General features: G+C 36.5%; 1 protein-coding gene and 1 pseudogene across 2 annotated transcripts in view; one reads left to right on the forward strand and one right to left on the reverse strand.

The window, feature by feature from the left end:
- The window catches only part of SCN2A (sodium voltage-gated channel alpha subunit 2), a 90,020-nt gene that overhangs the window by 39,901 nt on the left and 26,295 nt on the right, over positions 1–23,824 (forward strand). The window contains 3 exon segments of the mRNA XM_012808452.1: positions 2,796–2,969; positions 5,239–5,595; positions 15,501–15,980. Coding sequence (XP_012663906.1) covers positions 2,796–2,969; positions 5,239–5,595; positions 15,501–15,980 — 1,011 coding nt within the window.
- LOC100962802 lies at positions 11,552–13,580 on the reverse strand (annotated as a pseudogene). The gene has a single exon (XR_154110.3). The product of XR_154110.3 is annotated as a nucleolin pseudogene (transcript).

Raw genomic sequence — 23,824 nt, forward strand, 5'->3', positions numbered from 1 at the left:
AGGAGGGAGGGGAATGAGGGTCACAGTGTGTGGCACCCTCTTGGGAGCAGGACACAATTGTAAGAGGACTGTACCTAACAACCACCATAAGTGTAAACTAATTCTTTATACCCTCAATAAATCCCAGACAATAAAAAAAAGAAAATTTTTTAAAATACAACAATAAAATCTATAAAATGCAGCAGAACCTCCATTGCTGACCTTCTCCCTACACAGACCATCTCCTTAAGTTGGCCTAATTTTCACAGACTGGACATGCACCACATGTATGAATCAGTACAGTAAGCCTAGGTCCTTACTGACCACTTCCATATGATGACTGGGTTGTTACAGTCCTTTGGGTAGTCAACTTACAAAGGTTCTATTGTATTTTCTCTAAGTCAGCTATTTCTTTTTGAAAAAAAAAGAATAAAAAATCCAAAATGAAACACTTAACTGGATGAGTTTAAAAGAAAATTACAGATATCAGAAAAACAATTGTCAGACTTGAAGAAAATTAATAGAAATTACCCAATTCAAATGCCAGAGAACAAATTGAAAAGAAAAATGAGTGTACAGGGGACAATATCAAGTAAAGGTAATACACTGTGAAAGAATCTAAAAGAAAAAAGAGAATACAACAAAACAAATATTTGAAGAAATAAAGGCCAAACATTTCCCAAAGTTGGTAAAAGATAATTAACTTACAGATCTTAATCTTCACTTACAAAATGTTAGTGAATCTCAACATAGACAGATGGATGCATTTTAGTCCTGCTGCTGAAAACCAACAAACAAAACTTTGGATGCAACCACAATAAACATACTTATTGTATATATGGAACTAACAACACCTATTGGAAACACTTCAGGCCAGGAGAAAGTGGCATGATAAAAGAAAGGCCCCTTACTCTACAGACAGTGAAACTACCCATCAAAAGCTACTGTGAAATAAAGATTTTAAGATAAACCAAGACCTAGAGAAGTTATTGTCACCAGAACTATGCTATGAGAATTGCTAAAAGTTCTTTAGGCTGAATGGAAAAAAACATCACATGGAATTTTAGGTCTAGGAATGATGATCACTAGAAATAAATAAATGTGAGTACATACCAAATACTGTTATTTATTTTTCCTTAATTGCTTTAAAAGATTCTCAGTTGTTTAAAGTAAGAGTTTACAACATATGTAAGTGTAAAATATTTGAAAGGATAAGAACATTTTATATAAATGTTGTGGCTTTTATATAAGGTGGCACAATGTTGAAATTTATGTAGAAATTAGAGGGGTGCATCTCATGAACATAGAAGCAAAAAATCATTAGTGAATATTATTAATAAAATCCAGCAATAGATATAAAGGTACTTCTTGAGTGGGCAGGGTTTATTTCAGAACATTGTATTAGCTGTAGGTTTTCTTTCAAATCTTTCTTTCAAGATTCATTTTATATTTGAAAAGGGATCAATTAATTTACCATACTAACTGCAAAGGAATAAAGGAGATAAAAACACAAGATCATTTCAACAGTTGCAAAAAAGTATTTGACAAACCTCAGCAATGATTTATGATAAAAACTCTAAACTAGGACTAGTGAGTAACTTTCTGACATTAAGGACATCTAAGAAAACCTACAGCTAATACAATACTTATCAGTGAAATATTGAAATACTGATTGCTTAACCCTAAAAAATATTGAATGTTTGCCCCTAAAAATAAACAAAGATGGCTCGGCGCCTGTGGCTCAAGTGGCTAAGGCGCCAGCCACATACACCTAAGGTGGCGGGTTTGAATCCCCAGCCCGGGCCCACCAAACAACAATGATGGCTGCAACCAAAAAATGGCCGGGCGCTGTGGCGGGTGCCTGTAGTCCCAGCTACTTGGGAGGCTGAGGCAGGAGACTCGCTTGAGCCCAGGAGTTGGAGGTTGCTGTGAGCTGTGATGCCATGACACTCTACCCAGGGGGATAGCTTGAGGCTCCATCTCAAAAAAAAATAATAAAAAAATAAAAAAAAAAACAAAGATTTTTTTTTTTTTTTGCCATTTCTATTAAATCTGCCACTGGATGTTTTATCAAGTGTAATAGAGATAATAACAAAAATAAAATGCACAAAAGTTAAGATGTGACAAAAATGTCTATTTTACCAACATGTTCATATAAGGTCTGACAATTAAATTTTGTGAACTTATTCTAGAAAAAGTGCTACATACCTCGTTGCTGAATATCAGTATTGTCATCTTCGAGGTACTCCCTGCAGGAAGCTATGCACTAACACGGGCTCCTAGTGTACTCTCTGAGGCAATTTTGGCCCTCTTTTTCTGGAATGGCCATCAGAACTTTTATTGTATGTCACACAAAAAGAGGCAACAACAATGAACACCATTCAGCAAGACACCACTACACAGCAACAGGAACACTGCTGTGAGACATGGATAAGACCAAGGTTATAAAACTTTACTGAGTTTTTTGCACAGCGGTGACAGTGTAAGAACATGGTGGCAAGTTCACACACTTGACTGGCAGACCTCATACGACGTCTTGCATAGCTTCCCGGGGGATACAATAAGGTGTGTAGCACTTCATCTAGGATGAGTTTGTGAACTTAATTGTCAGACCTTTTGTATTTGTAGAAAATCCTAGTGTATCTGCAAAACAAACATTAGAACTAAACAATGAATTTATATATTTCATTTATCATAATGTCAAATCTTTAAAATTCAATATTTAATTTTTATTTGTTGGGAATAATTTAAATCGCTCAACAATTATCACTCTTCAAAAGTATTCACTCATGTAATGAACTCCCTTTTTCACTTAGGTTTTCACTGGGATCTTCACAGCAGAAATGTTTCTCAAGATAATTGCCATGGATCCATATTACTACTTTCAAGAAGGCTGGAATATTTTTGATGGTTTTATTGTGAGCCTCAGTTTAATGGAACTTGGTTTGGCAAACGTGGAAGGATTGTCAGTTCTTCGATCATTCCGGCTGGTAAATTAACTGGGGGTGTCCATAACATTTAATTTTGTAATTAGTCGTCATTCTTATCTAATAACAACTATAAGATTTCTCATAATTATATTATTATTAGAATTCATTTCTAAAACAACTGAATTTTCCTATCACTAATGGTACTTTCTTCATCATCATCCATCTTTAATGGATAGATTCAGTTCACTCAAGTGAACAGTCAACATTTCTCTCCTTAGTGATTGAATGGCAGAGATGTGGGGAGAGAAGAATAAGGAATCCTGGATGACTCAACTTACAACTAAACAACACCACAGTCAAGTCTCACTTATCTAGAGTTTGCAAAAAGATTTAATAGGCTTCTTTGGGACTAGGATGGACTCTGCTTTCTACTGGGCACTCTGGAATTGTAGAATTACTCACTGTCCACCCTGTCCCCTTAAGAGTCAAGACTTGGAACAGGGGACAGTGTATGAGGGAGGAAAATAAACAACAGAGCTCCCCATACATCTCCTTCAGCCAAATCAGAAAGCCACCAGCTTTGTTCTTTGAAAGAGTTGCTTGTATTATATTTTGTTAATTTAAAAAATAGTCATTCATTTGATCATTATATTTCATGAATTTTTGAATTTTAAAATTAAGAGAAAATATTACTTGATCCATCTCCACTGAAAGTTTGGTATGTTTTATTATGCTATTACCTGAGTTGATTCTAACTTTCTGTGATTTATTTTCAAATAGTAGAAGTTGCAGGGTGGAGCCTGTGGCTCAGTGAGTAGGGCGCTGGCCCCATATACCGAGGGTGGTGGGTTCGACCCCAGCCCTGGCCAAACTACAACAAAAAAACAACAACCGGGTATTGTGGCAGGTGCCTGTAGACCCAGTTACTTGGGAGGCTGAGGCAAGAGAATCGCCTAAGTCCAAGAGCTGGAGGTTGCTGGGAGCTGTGACACCATGGCAACTTTGCCAAGGGCAATAAAGTGAGACTTTGTCTCTACAAGAAAAAAGTAGAAGTTGTAGGTTGTACATAGTTACCAAAGACAGGTTCCTATAGGTGGTTAAACTTAGTGGTGATTTTTCTGAAGACTGTGGAGGATTTCCTTGCCACTTCCAAAGGTCACACTAGCGTGGAGAGCCTTAGAATTACAGTTTCTCTCCCTGGTCCTTAAGGATAATTGCGGATCTATTTGAAGCTAGAAGTATACAAGAAAAGAAACACAAAAATTAGAAATGATAAAATAAGTAATATGTGCAGCTACTTTAAAATGCTATTCAGTAAGCCTTTATGATAAGGTGATATTCAATTTAGGGAAATAGGAAGCATAATATCATTAGCATCTTTCTTCCTATGTCAGACTGTTTTGCATAAATGATTTTGTGGGACTAAATTAAACATTTTGGTGCATATGTTTGTTCCTTTGGGTCACTTTGATGCCATTAAATAGTGTACTGCTCTCATCCTGACATTTATTGAAGCATCAGAAATAAAATGCTGCTGCTATTTAATTATAAAGGATACTTCAGTGTCCTCCATAAGCTAATCCGAGCAACATGTTAAACACAGTGCAGAGAGTCATTTACACACTATTAATTAAGTCACTGAAGACACAAAGTTTGAAAAGGATTTTGCTTCAAGTCCAAGTATTTTTTTAGTATACTAAATCTTTAAAGTATAGTCTATCACTTCTCAGCCTCTTGGCTAAGATCAAGTGTAAAATATAGCCTAATGTTACAGCAAGCTAAAGATATAGCTAGATGAAAGCAATCTAAAGACTGAAAAGGAATTAGCTCATTTTTCGCTTATACTGTCCTTTATGTAATTTAAGTGTATTGTTTTTACCTGTTCATTTCAGCATGCTATTTCAAGTACACTGAGAAAACATCCACTTTGGGATTTTAAATATTTTAAATATATGAGCGCTTCTACTTCTCTGAAACAATGTCTGCTAATTAGCCACTATTAACCTTAGATATCTTAGTTCCTTAAAGAAAAACAAAACCATATTATATGTGCTTATGTAGAATTCTGGAAACTTTGGTGTACTTTATTATTAAAATGCCAATTAAAGACCTGTATAATATAATTATTTTATTTACTCTGTGAGCCATTTCAAAATTTAAAAATACCCCATGGTATTAAGTAACTGCTACATTTGCTAGATAATAGTTTGACACATAAGTAATTCATAACTCTGCCATTGAGCGTTACATTGTAGATTTTCCCTATACGTAAAATGACTGACTCTTCACAAATGCAAGCGATTAACTGCCTTCTTGCTTTTGTTTCCAGCTCCGAGTTTTCAAGTTGGCAAAATCTTGGCCAACTCTGAATATGTTAATAAAGATCATTGGCAATTCAGTGGGGGCTTTGGGTAACCTCACGCTGGTGTTGGCCATCATCGTCTTTATTTTTGCCGTGGTTGGCATGCAGCTCTTTGGTAAAAGCTACAAAGAATGTGTCTGCAAGATCTCCAGTGACTGTGAGCTCCCGCGCTGGCACATGCACGACTTCTTCCACTCCTTCCTGATTGTGTTCCGCGTGCTGTGTGGAGAGTGGATAGAGACCATGTGGGACTGCATGGAGGTCGCTGGCCAAACCATGTGCCTTACTGTCTTCATGATGGTCATGGTCATTGGAAACCTAGTGGTATGTAGTAAAAACCTTCTCCTCCCTTTCAGCAAAAGATAATGTAACTGTAAAAGAGTATGTTTATGTACAGCTGAAGAATGTGTTGTATGTTTTCTTTTTATGTCCCAAAGTGTTTCCTATTCTCTGTTATTACTGACTTCAAGAGCCAGATGTCATTTAGACAATTGAAGTCCACACAAAATACCTTATGAACTGAAATTGTTCTTTCTCATTATCCCTTTTTCTTGTCCATGGAGAATAATATTTCTGGTTTTTATTTTTTAGTTCTTATACTAAAGAGTGGAATGTGTTACCAAGAATAGTCACTCATTCTATTTATAGGAACTAATAGTAGTATCAATTGAAAATCTTTCAAGTTTGAGTCTCCTATAATTTGATTTAAAAAAATTAATAATCATCTCAGTCCATTGAAAAGACATGGGGTTTTGGTGCCCAGAAACTACAGTATTAGCCAGTAACGTTGATTCAAGGGACCATGCCTAGGATGACTTTCCTGAGTTTTGGATGCATGGGAAAGATGACAGGAAGATAAATAGGACACAGTGAGATGACTTGTACTCAAATAGGATTAATCATGGAAAATGTCTAATACATGTCAAAAAATACAAAAACAAAGTGCCAAGTTCACAAAATGGGGAAATTGCTTTATAATAGCAAAGCTGATCAGGAAAGTCTGTCAGAGTTTGGACCTAAAATATCTTTTAGATGTAAGATTTAAGTTGGTAGAAAGAAAGGTAGGCCATCCCCAACCAGGGAACAGTAAAATTGGCTCCTCAGTGGTTGGGAGCAAAGGGCAGTAGACTTTGTAGAGGGATCAGGCTCCTATACTTTATATGTAAAATAGTTATACTGAGCTGTTTGATTAGGATCCAAACCAATGGAATAGAAAGAAAATTAGATAACATGAATGTAACGCTCAATTCCCCAAAGGAAAAGAAAGGGGAAGGGAAAAAAGGCAAGATATTATCATTTTATTTCTATTCATTGCTAGATTTCAGCCCCTTCAGCATTACCTTAGAGCAATGGTTCTCAGCCTTCTTAATGCTATGACCTTTTAATACAGTTCCTCATGTTGTGGTGACCCCCAATCGCTGTTAGCAACAAAAATAATTTTATGGTTGGGGGTCACTGCAACATGAGGAACTGTATTAAAGAGTTGCAGCATTAGGAAGGTTGAGAACCACCACCTTAGATAGTTCTGATTGATTTTTGAAATAGCAAGAAATATGAATAGTGTACAATCCAGAAATATGGATTAAAACAACTGACACTGATCATTTTGTAGTTTCTGTGGGTTGAGAATTTGGGAGTAACTTAGCTAGGAGGTCCTGGTTCAGAGTCACCAAGAAGTTCCTGTCAAGACATTGGCTGAGCTAGTTATCTTGACCATAGGGCTGAAGGATCAGCTTCAAGAAGGATCACTCTCAGGATTATCGGCAGGAGGTCTCAGCTCTTTTGGCTGTTGGTTGTACCTCTCAGTTTTCTCTACTGTGCCTCTTCTCAGGGCTGTTGAACATCCTCATGCTATGGTAGCTGGCTCCTTCCAGAGCACATGATACAAGAGAGAAGGCAAGGACAAAGGCCTCTTTATTCTCTAACCTCATTCCATCATCTCTGCCATATTCTATTTATTAGAAGCTAGACACTAAGCAAAGTTTAGGTTCTACTTTCTGAAAGGAAGAGTATTATTTATTTTTATTTATTACTATTATTATTTTATTTTCTCATTCTGGGTAGAGTACCATGGCATAATCATAGCTCATAGTAACAACCTTAAACCCTTAGGCTCATGTAATCCTCCTGCCTCAGACTCCCAAGTAGCTAGGACTACGGATGTTTGCCATGTAACCTGGCTAATTTTTATACTTTTAGTAGAGACAGCATCTCACTCTTGCTTAGGCTGATCTTGAACTCCTGAGCTCAAGCAATCCAGCTACTTCAGTCTCCACTGCAACCTCAAATTCCTGGGCTTGAGCAATCCTTCTACCTCAGCCTCTTGAGTAGCTGGACTATAGGTGTGTGCAACCTTGCCCAGGTAATTTTTCTTTCTTTCTTTCTTTTTTTTTTTATAGGGACAGGGTCTTGTTCTTGCTCAGGCTGGTCTCAAACTCCTGGCCCCAAGTGATCCTCCTGCTCTCAAAGTGCTGATTATAGGCATAAGCCGTGTAGATATATAGCAGGACCTCTGTTAAGTTGATCATCCAAGGGACTGTAACAAGCTGGTCAATATAGAGAGGTGGCCAATATCAGGAACTGAGCTTACTGTACAGATATGCACATGTGATGCATGTCTAATTTGTGAAAATTAGGTCGACTTAAGGAGGTGGTCAATCTAGGAGGTGGTCAACTGTGAAGGTTCTACTGTATTTTAAAACCACCAGAATCCACAATACAATTTTAAAGTGTTTATTTTCAGAAAAGTATGAAATTACATAAAAAAGAAGGGGTCATAGGATTACAACAAACAGAAACAAAGAATGATCATAGGATTGGGTTATAGATTTGATTTGATTTCTTATATATATTGGCAAACATTTGGAGAAAAGAAGAAAAAGCAGAGAACATAATCCTTTTTGACAACCAGTGAATGATCAGACTACAACAGAGAATTCAGAATGGGAGTAGTAAAAAGTAGGAGATGCAGAGGAAATTTAAAGAGGAAGAAACTCAGCCGAATACGTTTCATCTCTTAGTTTACTGAAATAATTACATTGTTGTAATAATATGTAATCTTACAGAGAATTCCTGTTGAAAAGAGAATGTCAGGAAGTACCAACTTCGTGTGCATAAAAAGATATTGATCATAAAATAATCATTTCTATCTATTGGCATACATTTAACTTCGGGAGAAAAACTTAAAAGTTCTCCTTTATTTTTTGACTACAACTATGAGTTAAAAACATTCTCCCCTTTGTGAGGATCTGGGTATATTTCCTGAGTGACTAAAGTAGGATCTGGGTATATTTCCTGAGTGACTAAATTAATACAGTCTCTTAATAGAGACTGTATTAATATTGCATTTGCTTAAGTAAGACTGAATAAGCCTGATTTCACTGCCTCCCACAATGCTTACTTCCCATTCTCTCTGGGAAAAGGGAAAAGTATCCCCAAAGCAAGATGGTATAACTTCCTCCCAACACACATACGCTACCATCTGGGGCTCCACCACAATCCACATAATAGTCACAACTGATGTGACTGCCAGACCTAATCTACAGGCAAGGCAGAGGCAGAGCCATAGACTGCTCTTCCCTAGCCAGGATTTTTATGAGCCATTCTCGGTTTCCTGACTCCGTGGCTAGGGATTCTTTGACAGATTTAAGGCAGGTGTGACTTTCTTCTGCAAAAAAGAGTACAACTTTTCGAAGTCAACCAGATCTAGAAGTAACAGACACAATCTTCTCTTTCTCTAAGTAAAGGTCAGACAATAGCACACAGGAAGGATGTGAAGAGTTTGGGTTCCTCTCACAACCGGGGAGTCAGGATGGAGAAACTATTAACAGATGCAATATATTTCAATCTTGAACCGAGTATGAAAATTATAGTAACATTTCTATTCCAAGAGACTAATCTGAGAGATAAGGGAAAGAGCTGATGAGCTAGCACGTTTATGAAACAGGATTCAGGAGTGCTGTCCCTAGGTGAGCTTGCTCAACTCTTTTTCCTCAAGTTGCCTTTGATCTTGCCAACATCAAGGGCTGGCTGTTGTGTCCACACCTTTTGGCAGTAGAGAAGGTCTAGTCAAAGACATTAGTTTGACTCACACACATATTTTTAGGGAAATAAGGTAAATAGAAGAAAAATGTTGTGAAGGGTAGGTTGAGTCATGGGGACAGTGATAACAATAACAGCTCAACTTTCTCAAGTTGTTTAGTGTGTGCCAGGGGCTATGCAGAGCCACATGGATTCTTTCATTGAGTCCTTAGAACAACCCTATGAGCTGAGCACCAGAAAATTATGTTTATTTTATAGATGAAAAAACAGAGGTTATGCTACTAATCTAGAGTCAGACCGTTACTCAGTCGTACTCAGCTCTCTAATTCTAAAAGTTGTGCTACTCTGTTATGTCAAGTAATCTATAGAACAAAGGGAAACAAGTGTCTGGCAAGTATTTTTAAGAAAAATTTTAGCACACCACTACCACAGGGGGATTGGCTGCTTTAAAAAAAATTCACTGAATTTATGATAAAGAAAAGTAATGTGTTCAGAGAATGTTTTTCTTTGTGACAATGGAATAACATTGACTTAAGTTATCAATTCATAAAAGGTCTTAGAAACAATTAGAAAATAATGGTAAACTTTGTGACACTGACTCTAAGTATGGTAGGAGGTCCAAGAAAGGGAATACCAATAAGAATGAACATGGAATACTATTTTCTCATCCATTCTGCAAACATAGCAATTTAGAGTAAAGACATCAGAATTAGACTTTCAAAACACAAACAACTGTGATCTGGGACAAAGCACTTAAGCAACATAGAAGCCTGCTTTCTCATCTATAAAATAGTAATAACAATCACTCATGCCTTACATAGTTATGAGAAACTATATGAACCGGTCAGGTATGGTGGCTCATGCCTATAATCCTAACCCTTTGAGAGGCTGAGGCTGGTGGATCACTTGAGCTCAGGAGTTGGAGACCAGCCTGAACAAAAGTGAGACCCCCATCTCTACTAAAAATAGAAAACTAGTCAGACATCTGGGCATCTGCCTTTAGTTCCAGCTACTAGGGAGGCTAAGGCAAGAGGATCACTTGAACCCAAGAGTCTGAGGTTGATGTGAGCTATGATGCCATGACACTCTTACCCAGGACAACAGAGTGAGACTCTGCCTCAACAACAACAATAAAAAAAATTTTTTTTAAGTATATAAAATTTAAAAAAAGAAATGATATGAACCTTGTAAAATGCTTAGCCCAAGGACTGCTACTTACTGGAAGTTGAAGAAAAAAGCTCGTTTTACTATTACTATTGTTATCTAGTATCACTACTGATATAGGACCTGACTGTAAGGCATGTGTTTAACCTAAAAGAGCTCCCAATCTACTAACAAAGAATAATCCAGTACAATGTGATAGAGATGTGGGTAAGAAATTTACAAGGACAGAATGGCAAAGGGTAGCAGGTCATATAAATATTGTGTAAATGACATTTACAGACTACTTGCCAAATATGTGGAAGAGGCATATAGATTAGATCTTACTCTAGGAGGCCTCGCTGATGTTTGTCAAGGAAAATTTCCTGACAGACAAGGAAGATACATCAATAAGCCTTAGGAAAATAAATGTCGAAAACATTGGGCACCAAAATTTGGCTTTTTGTGGATAAAAATAAAAATTTAGCATTCAATTTTATTTTTCATCACATATCATTTTTTCTTCAAAATAAATTCAAAGGCAAAGCCCAGGAAAACATAATTATACTGGTACATCTCAGAGGTAAAAGAGCAGGTCATGCTGTAATTACCAGGAGCCAAGATGGAGTGATTGGCAGTTGTGGCAGTGGGTTCTCTTAAAGTTACACATAGTCCTTGTTGGATCTTGCACATTTTTCCCTTTGTTTTTTACACTAACTTACAATAGTTAGACAAAAGTGTAAGCCTTATTAACATGATAGGACGATAAGAATCAAGGAAGAATGTAGCATCCTTTTCTTTTCTTTTTTTGTGGGGAAAGATGGTTTTGTACATAGGATGGGGAACAATATAAATTCAAAACTTACAGATAAGGGTTAGCTCTATCACGCATCTCTTTTAAAAAGTTTATATGAATATCCAGTCAAAACCAACAGGGTAGCACCCTTGAAATGTTATCTATATGGATTTCCAAGTAGACCACAGGACTGTATACTGTCTTAGAATGTCCTCAGAAGGCTCTGTCATTGATCAGGTAACAGTAAAAACTCCAGAGTCCTTTTTTTCAAACAGATGAGGGAAAGACACGGGGACAATTAAGCTATTCAAACTTTGTCTTCTTTCCTTGTGGCTTGTGGTCTCCTCCTCCTCTTCCACCTCGGAAGCCTCCTCAGCCTGCAAAGCCTCCCCAGCTTCTGCCACCAAATCTGCCTCAGCCTCCTCTGCCTCCACCACAACCCCCAAAGCCACCTTTGCCCTTAGGCTTGGCCCAGTCCAAGGTAACTTTGTTCCCATGAATTTCACCATCTTCCACGGCCTCCTTTGTGGCTCTGGCATCTTCCACACTGTTGAAGTCTACAAACCCAAACCCTTTGGAGGACCCTGTTTCCCTGTCAGTGACTATCCATGCACGAACAGAGCCGTCAAATAACTCCTTCAATGTCTCTTCAGTGGTATCCTCAGGATGGCTGGCTTCTGGCATTAGGTGATCCTCTGGGTGCTTGTTATCCAGCCAGATTGCTCTGCCCTCAATCTCCTTTTTGTTACAGGAATTTAAAGCTTCTTTAGCATCTTCAAATGAAGCAAATTCTATAAATGCACACCCTTTAAAATTGCCATTTTGGTTCTGGGGCACTTTGATAAAAGTTGCCTTCTCAAACACTTCCTGAAGAGTTTCTACTGTTGCACTGTAAGACAGGTTGCTTAAAACCAGAGTTTTTGATTCACCACTCCAAGTGCTATTCTTTCTACCCCTATAGTCTTGACTTTGACCTTTATCCCCATTGTAGTACAGGGAAATGGATGGCCCATCAATCTCTGTTCTCTGCTTTTCTTCAAATGTTTTCTCTGCATCAGCTTCTGTCTTAAATTCAGTATAAGCAATCCCTTTACTCTTCTCATCTTTGCTGACTATTCTGATATCCATAGCATCTTCAAACCCTTCTTTTAATTCATCCTGAGTGACTTTATAAGGAAGATTTTTGGCCAAAAGTGTTCTGGCATCCCGATCTTTCTTACTGTCTTTCCCTTTTGGTTTCTCTACTTTAATTTCATTGCCAAAGACTTTCAAACCTGTGAGCTCCAAGGCTTTTTCCAGGTCTTCAGCAGATTCAAAATCCACATAGCCAAACTTTCTAGTCATACCAACCTTGACATCCGCAACAGCAAGATCATTTTTAGCAAAAACATCACTGATACCAGTTTTTAATTCTGGAGCAGATTTGTTAGACTTCAGGTTTCCAATAAACAGATTGAAAGATGTAGCTGGTTCTGTTCCTTCCACTTTCTGTTTCTTGGCTTCAGGATCTGCTTTCTGTTTCATCATTTCCTTCTTTCATTTTCCAGGGGCTTCTTTGACAGGCTCTTCCTCCTCTTCCTCCTCCTCATCATCACCATCCTCATCATCCTCATCTTCGTCCTCATTGTCATCTTCGTCATCTTCCTCCTCCTCCTCCTCAGCCACACTCTTAGCTTTCACAGGAACAACTTTTGCAGGAGCTTTCTTTCCTTTGGCTGGTATGGTCTCCATAGCTTCTTCTTCAGAGTCCTCCTCCTCCTCCTCCTCCTCCTCCTCCTCATCTTCATCATCACCATCATCTTCGTCCTCCGAGGCAGGAGAAGCTGCTGCTGCTTTCATCACTGCTGGTTCAAATCCATCCTCTTCTTCCTCGCATCTTCCTCCTCCTCCTCCTCATCACTGTCTTCCTTCTTGGCATTCTTGCCGTTCTTTGCCCCCTTGGCTGGAGTGGCAGCTCCCTTTTTACCAGGGGTTGCTACCAATGCTTTGCTTGGTGTGCCTCCCTTTTCGCCAGGTGTTGTTACTGCCTTGGCTGGAGTAACCATCTTCTTGGCCTGTGGGGCTGCTGCCTTTTTGCCGGGGATGACAGCTGCTTTCTTGGCAGGTGTGACAACTGCAACCTTTTTTGTTGGAGAAACCACCACTTTCTTTGCTGGGGTTGCAGCAGCCTTCTTGCCTTTATCTGAGGGACGATAACCTCTTCCTCACCGCTGTCATCATCCTCATCTTCTGACATTTCCTCATTTTCACTGTCTTCTTCTACCTCCATCAAGTGAGGAGCCATTTTCTTGGGGTCACTTTGATTTGTATCTGCCTTTGCAAGCTTCACCATGATAGCAGCTTACGATGGTGGAGTGTGTTTCGGGCAAGTGGCGCAGACAAATCTAGAGGAAACAAGCTATGTCGGCAGCGGCGGAAGGTACAGGAGCTCTCAAAGCATGTATGCCTCGCTGCCAGCTACAGCTCAGACTGAGGCAAAAAAGCTTAGCATCCTTTTCTTTTTTTTGGAGACAGAGCCTCAAGCTGTCCCCCTGGGTAGAGTGTCGTGGCATTACAGCTCACAGCAACCTCCAAATCCTGGGCTCAAGCGAGTCTCCTGCCTCCGCATCCCAAGTAGCTGGGACCACAGGCGCCCGCCACAACGCCCGGCTATTTTTTGGTTGCAGCCGTCATTGTTGTTTGGCGGGTCCGGGCTGGGGATTCGAACCCGCCACCTTAGGTGTACGTGGCTGGCGCCTTAGCCGGTTGAGCTATAGGCACCGAGCCTTAGCATCCTTTTCATAGGAGTTTTACTTTTAAAAAATTTCCTAGGATTTCTTTTCTGTGCTTTAGGTTGAGCATCCCTAATCTCAAAATCTAAAATCCAAAATGCTTCAAAATCCAAACCGTTCTGAATGCTGACAGGTCACTACAAGTGGAAAATTTCATCCTGACTTGTAATGGATCATAGTCAAAACACAGTCAAAATTTTATGCACAAAATTATTAAAATTATTGTGTAAAATTACTCTCAAGCTATGTGTATAAGATGTATAGGCTAGATAAATAAATTTCATGTTTAGACTTCGGCCCCATCTCTAAGATATCTCTTTTTGTATATGTAAATATTTTTACATCCTAAATCTGAAACTTTTCTTATCCTAAATATCTCAGGAAAGGGAGTGTCAACCTGTATTTACTTTTGCATTTGTCTCCCTCTACTGCTATGTCCTCCTTGTGTTCTGTCTGCTCAAATAATCAGGAACTATGGACATTATCAACCAAACCCTGAAAAGAAACATGTGACTCAGTCACATGAGCCGTGGAATTCCTGATTTCTCAGTACATTATTATTTCTTTAGTGCACACAGTAGGTTTAACATCACTAATCTTTTCACTCATTCATACCAGTGAAGACTATTTTTGCAGACTCAATTTATAGATAAATTAGTGACCTTATTCATGGCAACACAATACCACAACTCTAGATTTAATATTACCATCATTATATTGTATAATAATTTCTTATAGTATTCCCAACTACTGTATAATTATAGTGGCCATGATTTTCTGAACCAAAAACTGGGACTTCTTATCTGGGAATGAATAAATAAATAAATTTTTCTCTAATTTCCAAATTATCTAAGAGTAAAGGCACAAAAGTCAAATCATATTTAAATATATTCAAATCATCTTTCACTTAGGAAAAAAGCCATAATAAATTATTCATGTCTTAGGAATTCTAGATTACATGGTCAAAATAAAATTTAGGATCCCCAAATAAAATTTAGTGATCAAAATAAAACTTTTTTTCACTTTTTTTTCACAAATACACTCATCTATATTTCTCTTTAGGAATTGAGTTTAATATAGAAGTTTCCTGTAACAATGATTTCAATGTTTTTGCAATGCCTAAAATGGAAATAGTGTTAATAATATTATTTGACATTGGTCAGGTATTTATTTCATTCACTTTGTTTTCAGAATAGTTTATTGTGAATTAACGGAATTGTCTGTTAGCTAAAATGACAGGCCCTGGGTCACAAATGAGATAGGTTCTGTAGGTTTGTTCTTAAGTTAAATTTGTATGTGAATTGGAACAGGTCTATTTACCTATTATCTCTAATAGCCCCTTTTGTAAGTGTGAGTCATACATCAGTCGAATGTTTATAACTCGGGACTGGCTATATCAAGAACAATTTTGGAAAATGCATGATTAAGAGCAACTGAAACAACAGAATATTTTGGTCACCTGTTTTCCTACTATGTTGTAGGTTCTGAATCTCTTCTTGGCCTTGCTTTTGAGTTCCTTCAGTTCTGACAATCTCGCTGCCACTGATGATGATAATGAAATGAACAATCTCCAGATTGCTGTGGGAAGGATGCAGAAGGGAATCGATTTTGTTAAAAGAAAATTACGGGAATTTATTCAGAAAGCCTTTGTTCGAAAACAGAAAGCTTTAGATGAAATTAAACCTCTTGAAGATCTAAATAACAAGAAGGACAGCTGTATTTCCAACCATACCACCATAGAAATTGGCAAAGACCTCAATTATCTCAAAGATGGAAATGGAACTACTAGTGGCATAGGCAGCAGTGTAGAAAAGTACGTCGTGGATGAAAGCGATTACATGTCGTTTATAAACAACCCCAGCCTCACTGTGACGGTACCGATTGCTGTTGGAGAATCTGACTTTGAAAACTTAAATACTGAAGAATTCAGCAGTGAGTCAGATATGGAAGAAAGCAAAGAGGTAAACATATTTCAATAAGGAGATGTTTGGGTATTAGGTATTTCTGTTACTTTAAAATCATCAGATTTTTAAAAATTGTATGTTTCCTTCTTATAAGAAAATCGAAAATACTGATAAATATATTTTCTATGACAAAATTGGTGATACTAAATTAATGGCAAATTAGAATACAGCTAGACAAATGATAGGCTGAGTTATTTTGATATTAATCTGCAGGTTAATATGAATTTTTTGAAGTGTTTTATAAAATAATTTTAGATTTTTGAAAATGCCTCGGTTTCTCTGCTTTCTGCCTTGTTATTTGCCTGCAAGGGTAGCTTTTGTATGTACTGGGAAAGTAACTGATGGGAGGATAATTCCAATTCTCTTGCATATTCTTGGTTACTATGATATACTTCATGAAAGGTGATATTATCTTTTTTTTTTTTTTGCCTTTTGGTTAAGACCAAGTATATAAAATGTGATCTTACTTAGTTTGTACAGGCTTATTTACTAATGCAAAATATGATTGACTTGATATTTCCATGTAGTTTCAGTTTACATTAAGTAATTATTTTAAGGAAGAAAAGGTGAGGAATTACACTAAAAATATATATAATCCTACCAAGCTCAGGGCTTGCTGTTTAAATGAACAAAAAGCCTTAATGTGTTATAGAATGCAAAATTCTAAATTTACCAACTCAGTAAGTCTTGGCAGTTTAATGTATCTTATTATTATTATTATTATTATTATTTTTAGAGACAGAGTCTCACTTCATCGCCTTCAGTAGAGTGCTTTGACATCACAGCTCACAGCAACCTCCAGCTCTCAGACTTAGGCGATTCTCTTGCCTCAGCCTCCCGAGTTGCTGGGACTACAGGTGCCCGCCACAACAGCCCGCTATTTTTTGGTTGCAGTTTGGCCGGGATCAGGTTTGAACCCGCCACCCTCAGTATATGAGGCCAGCACCCTCCTCATTGAACTACAGGTGCTGCCCTAATGTATTCTTTTATAAGAAAGGTAGGAGTACCAGAGTATGTTTTCAGTTTATTTTGCTATTAACCTATAGATTAATAAGTGCAAAGTTGAGGGTAAAGTGGGGAAGGAATTTAAAACCATCCTGTTTCACTCTTCAACTATACAAAAATGAAGACAAAATTCCCCCTAGTTTAAGCATGCATAAACAAATAAAAGTAATAAAGCCAAAAATATGTCCCTTTTTCATTTTCATTAGAATTGTTGGGCAGGGAAGATAAAGGCCTCTGTTACTGTTCTTATTTTAAGGAAGAAAAATGATATGGATAAGTTTGGGGCATTGACAGAATTTAAGGAGTATAACATTGTCTTGGTAATTAGAGATCAGTCAAGATTATGAGGAAAAATTCAGATACATTCCTATACAGGGTGTCCATAAAGCTTGTCTGCAATTCGAAATACACAAATTGCACATGAACTTTATGGACACCCTGTATTTATTATATTTCTTTGATAAAATGACTAAAGAATATGCTAGTTTCCATTCTTTCTTGTTTAGAAGGTAGATAGTGGTGCTAGTGCAGTGATTAGGTAGAAACAGAGGTTAGATATGAAAAGGAGACAATGTTTAAATAGAGTTACTAAACACTAAGGTATAAATAACAGGTCATAGCTACCAGTTGCACAAAATAACTGAGGACACTTCAGGACAAAGTAGGAAAACCTTATAGCCCAGGGCAAAGAATTCTTCCTGTGAACGAAATTTTGGATGCGCGTAGTTAGTTGGGTTATACTGAAAAGTAGGGCCCGAGTTCTTGTGCTATATGCTAATCGAAGCTGAAGTTCAGTGTTTAGAAAATAGAATCGGGTCATTATAATTTTAATGTATGGTCTCTTGTCTTTATTTTGGCAGTATGCCCAATAGTGGATATTTTTCTCATAGTAAAGAAAATCACTTTTTATTTTCGTACATATTCAGTTTTAGGGTATGAGAATGAATTATAAAGAATCAAATGTCAAAGCCATCAGGTAGTTTAAGCTCTTAACTACGTTTGAATATCTTTGAAGCGTGCTTAATTTAACATCCAATCTTCATAACTTTCAGAAATTTTAAAGCTCTTTCCAAAAGAGCATGCATTTTGCCTCACCTTGAGCCATTCTGTTTGATATGAGAGGAATGGACATCCAGGAAGGTGGGGTTTACTGCAGGGAAAATCTAAACTCCCTTCCTAGTTTCTCTTGTTACCATTAAGCTCTTTTGTTCCTAGTTAACTCTGAGTTAAGTCCTCCAAAATGTTTGTGAACTTAGTATTTTGGAAATTAGAGGCAGAGAACTTTTTTTTTTGCAGTTTTGGGCCGGGGCTGAGGTTTGAACTCACCACCTCCAGTGCATAGGGCCAGTGCCCCACTCCCTTGAGCCACAGGTGCTGCCCGAAGCAGAGAACTTTTTCACAGAATTATTTATTACTTAAGGTGTGGAAGCCGTTTACCTTCCCATAGCAGAGACTGTTGCCTTAGTGTTAAAGTTATTTGGAGGAATTTTTAACTATGGCATTATATCAAACTTTCCAGATATAGATTCATAAATGAAAAAGGACTAAGATAATAGTTTAGGAAGGGAGAATATGTGGGCTTTAATCTTTCAGCATTTTACCTGGTAGCGCTATCGTAGAACATTAAACAGAATTGAAGCAATTACTCAAGAATTTTAAACACTCTCAGTTGAAATTTCTCTTTAGTATTAGTCTTCTAGTCGTTTTGGCTCATTGTTTAAACCTGGTGGGATGAAATTGTAGTAAGAAATGGCATGAGGTTTTTGCTGTTCCTTTCCTAGTTTTTTTTTTTCTTAAAGAAAAAATGAAGCATTTTTCTTGTTTTGGAATGTCTAATAAATTTCTTTTGATACAGCGAACTGAGTGAACTCATAGGTTATTTAGGTGTTTGAACTAAGTGCTATATCTTTGCCAAATTGTGTAATTCTTTGGTAATTTTCTGTAGATTATCTATCATTTAAAATTGTCATAATTTTAAATAATATGCACATGTCATAATCGTGTACGCTTTCACAGTTACGTTATTTTGATTATATTTAATGTAATTCCTTTTGTGATTTTGAATAACCGATTTTTCTTTTAGAGATTTTAATAATGTTGAATCCGTGCTTGAATGATTATTTTTTTGAAGTGAAATTTAGTAGTATGTATGGTGACCTTCACTGCTTACCATTCTTACTTCTCACAGGGGTAAAATCAAGCTGGAGCCATCAAGAATGCAGCGCTGGTGTTTTTTAACCAGCCAAAAGCTCGTGTCACCACTTTTATCCAGGTTACCCAAGCAAGTTGTACATATATAAATATAATCAGTGACTTTTGACTGGCCTGCATGTTACTCAGCTACGTTCCTTGCCCATCCATTGGCAGTAAAATAAAAACTCGCACAGCTGCTATTATGCTGAGTCATATAAAGCATGGTCAGGCAAGGCTGACAACCCTAACTTCTTTTTTTTTTTAAAGATTTAGTTGCTAATTTTCTTACAGATTTTAACAGAAATTATATTCAATAAAAAGTCCAAGTGCATGCCTTTATGGATTATTTAATTTCCATTTAATGTTACAGAGTTTTGAACATTCTTAGGGCCTGTAGGAGAAATGTAGGTGCTCTTTGAAAAACTTCTGCAGAAAAGCTTTCTATTCTCTGCCTTTAAAAAAAAATAAAGCCCCAGTGAGGATACATTGCTGGTAATTTTTTGTTTAGTGTCATATTAAGTTTTTCTGAAGGGTAATCCGCAAATTAAAGCAATCCCTTATTCATGGGCAAACTTCCTAAAGGATGTTTTAATGTGATAATAACATAAATGAATTGGAATGTTTCTATTTTGAGTGCTAGCAGCCTGGGTATAATTTTTATGGGCTTCATTGTAGGGAAAATGGCATCACTTTATTTAGCAAATGAAACAAGTATTTTGCATTTAGAATGCAATTTTCTTGACGATTCTGTTTATATTTACCCTAAAACCCCTAGACTGAAAGCAGAGAAAATAAACGTCTTTGTACAGCAATTAATCATGACAATAATAATAGTAACAAAGGACTTACAGTTGGTACGTTCATTGTGAAAACAGATCTGGAGCCTCCTTTTTCATCCTCGGGGCTCCTGTGTGCTTTTTGATTTTTCTCCCTCCTCTGTTTCATCTACGCCTGCTGGGAAACTTTCTCCTAAAGAATATTGTTGGAATATATCATGATCTACAAATTACGCAGAAAAGGAACTATGGGCTCTTGTTCCTTTGGAGTTTTTAAAATGGAGGGACATCCCTTATGAGACCATGACAATAGGTGTACACTCCAGTTGGTGGAACCTTCATTTCCTGATGTTTGAATCACGGTTTTATGCACAAATATGTTACACATATTGCTCGATCCAATGTAGCCATTTTTTTAAAAGGTAATTAAATACTTTGCCTCCTAGATGCAGTTTCCTCTCCTTCTGCTATTAAAACTGTAGAACAACCCTAAAACAAGACATTCAGCTCTTTGAAAGAAAGAATGGCCATGCCATTTCTGAAGCATTCTTTTATACTTTGGAGCAAAATATTTGGTTACTGATATTCCATATTTCTGAAAGAAAGTGCCTTACATATTGGAGGGAAGATGTACAGTTGCTAACTGCTCACACTTAAACACAGATACACATGTATAGAAGGAGTGGAGAGAATAATTTTTTCCTATTATGCATTAATTGTTCAGAAAACCTGAGATTTGGGTTTATTATGATAATGAGTTATTTTCTCCAGTTTCTTGGAAACAGGCAAGCTTACTTTTCTTATTCTCTGAATATTCCATTTGCCACTTTCCTGTAGAGAAAGACATTTTGGAGAAGGTGGGACAATGAGGTAAAATCTACCAGTGTATCCAGGGGGTTTAGCTGTAGTGTTGTTGAATACAGACTAAGCAGGAACTGATGTGTTTATTCTCAGCCCTCATATTATTGCAATTTCTCATTTCCTTGAAAAAGTCTTTGATCTTCCTTCAGTGAATTTACCAATCCCTGAAAGAATATACTAAATTCCAATACAGAGAGAGGAAGGGAGACAAAAACATCTAGGGAAGGTTTGAGTAAGCAGTGGTGGAATGGGTTTAATAGGAGCTGGTCTACGGCTTCATCCTAGAGAATGTGTAGTCCTCATAGGGAAGTTTTCCAGAGGGATAATGATGAGGGGAGAAAAGGCTTTTCCAAGTATCTTTAGTGTAGGAACAAAATGGGTCACACGTATGTGTCTTTGGAGCATTATTAATCTGTCGAGGGCCCAGACATTATGATATAGTGTTTCTCTGGCCATTCCAAGAAAGATATTAAAGATTATGCACATTATTTATGATTTTAAAAATGTTTTAATGTACACATAAGCACTAAAATGACTTTCTGGATAATATATTAAAGAGAATGATTATTTTTATTTTGGCATATTTCTTATTTAAAAAGTAACACCAATAATTTCTTCTCATATTAACGTGTCACTTGGCCTTAAGGTCCATCCTAAAACAAAGCAAAAACACCATCACTTCCATTGTTCCAGCATTAATATTTATGCTGTAAAATGACCTTGAGTTCCTTAAGGACAGGTTAGCAACAAAATTGTCATTCTTAGGGACCAAAATGGCCATATATGGAATACTTGATATAATCTATATTTAAAGTTTTTTTTTTTGAATTCCAATTCTTTTATTAAGTCACATTAGTGTGTTTCTTAGACTTTGGCTTAAAATCACATTAGAATTTACCTCTCTTTTTTCCAAATTATATATAATATTTACTGATTACATTTTTTAAAAAATGTATCTTACCTTTATCATGAGAAACAAATGTTCCTATAAAAAACTTAACAGGAAATGATGTTTTCTCTTCCTTTTTCTGTTGTGATTATTTTTTAAAAATAATTTACTTTAATTTACTTTATGAAAGAAGATTATTAGTTTGCCCACTGACGTTTAAGTAATTTATCATTGATGTGGAAAGTAAAAGTTCAATCTATTGTATTTAAAAATACGTAATGAAATATTGCTTCTTAACGTCTATTAGATAATTGAGCAACATATGATTCTTCCCTGCTTAACTCATATGAGTATATGTGCCCAGAATTTAAGAGAATCCCAGAAGATTTTCAATAAGAGCCCTACAATATGAGATATCCACAAAAAATGTAATTAATATTTCCACCTGAAAGTAAATTAAATGATCACCAAGCTCTTCAGAGCAAATAAAATTGGCTTTTGTTGGGGTACCTTTACCATCCTGTCCTTGGATGCACTCATATTTTGTTAAAGTTTGACTAGGCAAGGGCTCCTGCAACAATATTATTCAGTTCACTTGCCTCCTGACATATAAGTAAAGGTTATAAAAACAGAATCTAAATAACCATAGAAACCAAAGGAAAGTATACAACTTGTCAAACTGGTCTACTTTTAGCTATTTTAGACTCTCACTTACGTAGTATTTTTCAGTGAATGGTGCCCAGGTGGGAACATTTGCAGGCAACCTTTTAAATTCTTCTTTGAAAGAGTCTGAGTTGTAATAATTCCATATCATGATACACATTTTAAAGTTCTAATTGGTGTATTTGCACTGCAGTTAGGGTGATTATAATTATAACCTTATATGGATCTGAAGATTTTTATATTCTTTATTTGATTCAGTTGATTTTTATGGGCTTCTTATATATTTTAACTGTTTTAACCAACAACATATTTGATAATAGTGTAATATTTGTCTGTAATGTGATTTCAAGAAAGTCATTGAACTAATGTCCTTCAGAAAAGTTTTACAAATCATAATTGCTTGCCTACATTTCAGGATCATCTCTTAAAGTAAATTTTTAGCTTATGGAATATTCTAATGTGTATTTAGCACAACATTAATACATTTCAAAATGATGACTACAATGTGAATTAATACTGAAAAAATAGGAAATCAACAAGATCACAAGTATTATCTTGAAAATACAAGATTTAATTAAATGTCCAGGCTACTAGATGTTTTAATTTGATAAAGAAAGGATATGTTCATGAATCATCAAGGCAATTCTCTGGAAAATTCTGCAGAATGGGGTAGGGAAGACCTAGAATCTAAATACTGATTCAGTATGACTTTAGACAATATGATAAAACCCACATTTATTTCTCTAAATACGTACTAGATTGGTTGAGGTAAAGGGATGATATATACCTTACATTCTCTGTTCCAGAAATGCAAAAGTATTCAAGTAATAACATCATGGGTCCTGTGCTCCAGTTCAGGGGAAGGTGGGGCAGAAAGAGGTTCCATATACCACTGTGACTCTGTAGGCTCATGTACATACTTGTTGAGTGAGAAGAAAAATACCTTCAAAATGATTTTCTACTAGTTTTCCTGACTCCAGAGTTAAACTATAACTTACTTCATAGACTCATCTTTGGTCTGGACAATTGGCAGCTTGCTTTTAAAACAGCACCCATAATCTTAAGAGTTATTAATCATTACTTACACAACTCAGAATCTTGAAGGATTTGTGTTACTCTGAAATTAAGAAAGAATATTATTTTTATTCTTTTGAAAGTAAAAGTAAGTTTCAGGAGATTTTAGCAGCAGTGGTTGATTAAAAAGTCAATGTACTGGTCATTCAATCATTTACTCAGCAATCATTTGTTAAACACAAACATTGGAATAGGTGCTAAGGATTCAAAGATGGCAAAACTATGATCTTTGCTAAAAGTAATAAATCTAGAAGCATAATACTTTCAAATTGCACTTTTAGAAAAGTAATAACCTGACATTTAGATAGGTGAACATTTGGCTTTAGGGAAAAAGGTATCTATTAATTCTAAGTCCGAACTAAAGCAGTGCATTAAAAGGA

This window comes from Otolemur garnettii, unplaced genomic scaffold, assembly GCF_000181295.1.
Source record: "Otolemur garnettii isolate 467f Iridium unplaced genomic scaffold, OtoGar3 scaffold00090, whole genome shotgun sequence".
NCBI classification, from domain to species: Eukaryota; Metazoa; Chordata; class Mammalia; order Primates; family Galagidae; genus Otolemur; species Otolemur garnettii.